General features: G+C 32.1%; 1 protein-coding gene across 1 annotated transcript in view; it reads right to left on the bottom strand.

Annotated features, from left to right (window-relative positions):
* Positions 1-764: 764 nt before the first annotated feature.
* LBX1 (ladybird homeobox 1) overlaps positions 765-2,946 on the bottom strand; it is a 2,419-nt gene continuing 237 nt past the window's right edge. Inside the window, exons 1-2 of the mRNA XM_040436507.1 lie at positions 2,834-2,946; positions 765-2,107 (exon numbers count right to left, since the gene is read on the bottom strand). The exon at positions 2,834-2,946 is cut by the window's right edge and continues 237 nt beyond it. Of these exons, the coding sequence (XP_040292441.1) occupies positions 1,629-2,107; positions 2,834-2,946 (592 nt within the window). The 3' untranslated portion in view covers positions 765-1,628. The remainder of the gene's footprint in view (positions 2,108-2,833) is intronic.

The following is a 2,946-nucleotide window of genomic DNA, read 5'->3' as shown; positions in this document are numbered from 1 at the left end:
TTTAGAAATTAAGTCCCCATTATACTCTGGACCTGTAAAAAACCTATAGACACACAAGCAGAATCACCTCTGCAGGAGGACAAACAGAGGAAGGTAGATACATGTGGAACCCACCAGAGCTGCTGCAGAAATGTCAAAATATCTCTATTTTTTTAATCTATCTATTTATCTATCTATTATATATCTCTTTATCTATATATATTATCTATCTATTTTCTATCTATCTATCTATCTATCTATTATCTAGCTAATATCTATCTATTATATATCTCTTTATCTATCTATATCTATCTATCCACCCACCTACCTACCTATCTGCCTTTCTATTATCTATTTATTATATATCTCAATATCTATCTATATATATATTATCTACCTATGTATCTATCTATTTATTATCTATCTATCTATCTATTTATTATCTATCTATCTATCTATCTATCTATCTAATATCTATCTATTATATATCTCATTATCTATATCTATTATCTCTATCTTCTATCTATCTATCTATCTATCTACACACACACACATATATATATATATATATATATATATATATATATGTATATATATATATTAATATAACATCTCGGTATTTCAATTAGTATTAAAATGTAGTTTATTTTATTTCATTTTGGAAAAAAAATTCTGTACAATTTCAAAATAACGTAAACAATGCAGAATTGCTTTTGGCAATTGAAACTTAAATAGCAGGCCTTTACAATGCTTTTTTTTTATCTTTGTACAATCCTAAGAAATCTTTTGCCTGTACATTTAATCTGTATAGAACTTTGTATGCAGTATGTCATCGGTTGCATCTCATCGTATCATGCAAACTCCTAGAAACAAGTAAAAATACGTCTTTCGACTTCCTTTGTATGAATAATAATAATTTATGAAAGGTAGAATTATTTTCTTTTAAAAACCACACAGTCGCATAAAAGTGAAAAAAAAAAAAGTGCTGTCATGGCAGAGCCGTGTAGAAATGATTTTAATAAAAACATTTTTTTTTAAGTCTGATTGGACAAAGGAAATATAGAGTGCTGTAGACATGTCAAGTGGTGAAAAGAATAAAAAAAAATGAGAACAATACTATTTATAAAGCAAGCAAAAATAAAATCAAAGGAAAAAAATCGTGCACTTTTCATTTTTATTGTTTTTTTTTTTTTCTTTACATGCAAGAGAATAATGCCGGATACTGGAGAATAAAATTGAAAATATTTCTGTTGCAAAATAGTGATTGTGATTTTTTTTCCCCAAAGCTAGGTGATATGTAGATTGTATTTAGATTAAAAATCAAAGCTTAAAAAAATATGCTTAAATATATATTTTACAGACGCCTTACACAATTGCACCATTCCAAAAAATAATAATCATTATAATAATAATAATAATAAACAAAAATACAAATAAAAGATGAAACTACCTGATTGGGCAGCCGAAGTCATTTCAGTCTTTTTTTTTTTTTTTTTTTTAAATATTACTTATTGCTTTAATTGAAAAAAAAAATTGTCTTGGGTGTAAATCATGATTTGAGGGTAGGACACAAGTGCAGCATTAATACTGTCCATTCTTGCTTTTAGTTCAATGTCTTTTCATTAAAAAAAAAATATAATAATAATAAATTAGTCATCAACATCTATTTCCACGTCCTCCTCATCTTCTGAGCACTCTTTGCTGGTGTGCTGTTCTGTGAAGGGAGATGAAGGAGACATGTGAAGGTGGCTGCCCAGGCCATGATGGGGAGACCTGGACCTGTCCTTAGGTTCGTCTAGACCTAGAGACTCTGTCTCCTCAAGTTCAGAGATGGTGAGCACAGCTTCCACTGAGGTAGGGCTCATTTTTTTGGCTGACTCGACATCTGCTTTCATCTCCTCTAGGTCTCTTTTGAGCTTCGCTCTTCGGTTTTGAAACCAGGTGATGACCTGAGCGTTGGTCAGTCCCAACTGCTGGGCGATTTGGTCTCTATCCGCAGGGGATAAATATTTCTGGTATAAAAAGCGTTTTTCGAGCTCATAGATTTGATGGTTTGTAAAAGCTGTTCTGGATTTTCTCCTCTTTTTTGGAGTCTGTCTCTGACCGAATATTGTCATCCCATCTCGTCCTGGAAGGAGAACTATATTTTATCAGTATTTCATCAGTATTTGTGAGGAGTAATGTCATTTTATAGAAAGTAAACATATAAAAAAAATATATTTACAAATGGTAGACTATGGCCGCCTCCAAAATATGCAGACAATGGGTTAGGCTATAGATGGAAATAATTAAAAACTGGGCAAATCAAGATTCGTGCAAACTTTACTAAATCATAGGATTAATTTATCTTTTTAAATTTTCATCTATCTCTGAATTACCTATCCATCTACCCACTTAAATATGTAATATCTATCAATCATCTATCTATCTATCTCCTATCTATCAATCAATCTATCTATCTACACAAACAAAAAACGACAGCAGTACACTCTCCTACAAGAAAATGAAGTTGGGTGCAATCCCTCCTAGATTCCAGGTACGAATCCACAGAAAATGTCCAAAGAACAAATAATGAGGCAGCACTCCAAAGAAGGTGAGGGTGGTGGACCCGTTTATTGCGACTGGGGTAATAAAGGAGTCCACCACTCTCACCTTCTTTGAAGTGCTGCCTCATTATTTGTTCTTTGAACATTATCTATCTCCGAATTATGTATTATTTACCTACTTAAAATATCTATCTATCTATCTATCTATCTATTATCCATCTATTTACTATCTATCTATCTATCTATCTATCTATCTATCTATCTATCTATCTATCTATCTAATCTGTCTAGAATAACATGCTTCTTACCTTCAGCAGCTTGCAGGACACTGACTTCCAGACCTTTGAAGGTCTTGCTGGCTAGTTCCTCCAGGGCACATAGAGGTGAGGTCTGGGAGAGAAGTGTTCTGCTGGACAAAGGT

This window comes from Bufo bufo, chromosome 6, assembly GCF_905171765.1.
Source record: "Bufo bufo chromosome 6, aBufBuf1.1, whole genome shotgun sequence".
NCBI classification, from domain to species: domain Eukaryota; kingdom Metazoa; phylum Chordata; class Amphibia; order Anura; family Bufonidae; genus Bufo; species Bufo bufo.
Note: the sequence above shows the minus strand (reverse complement) of the source record. Positions and strands in the feature narration are given on the sequence as shown.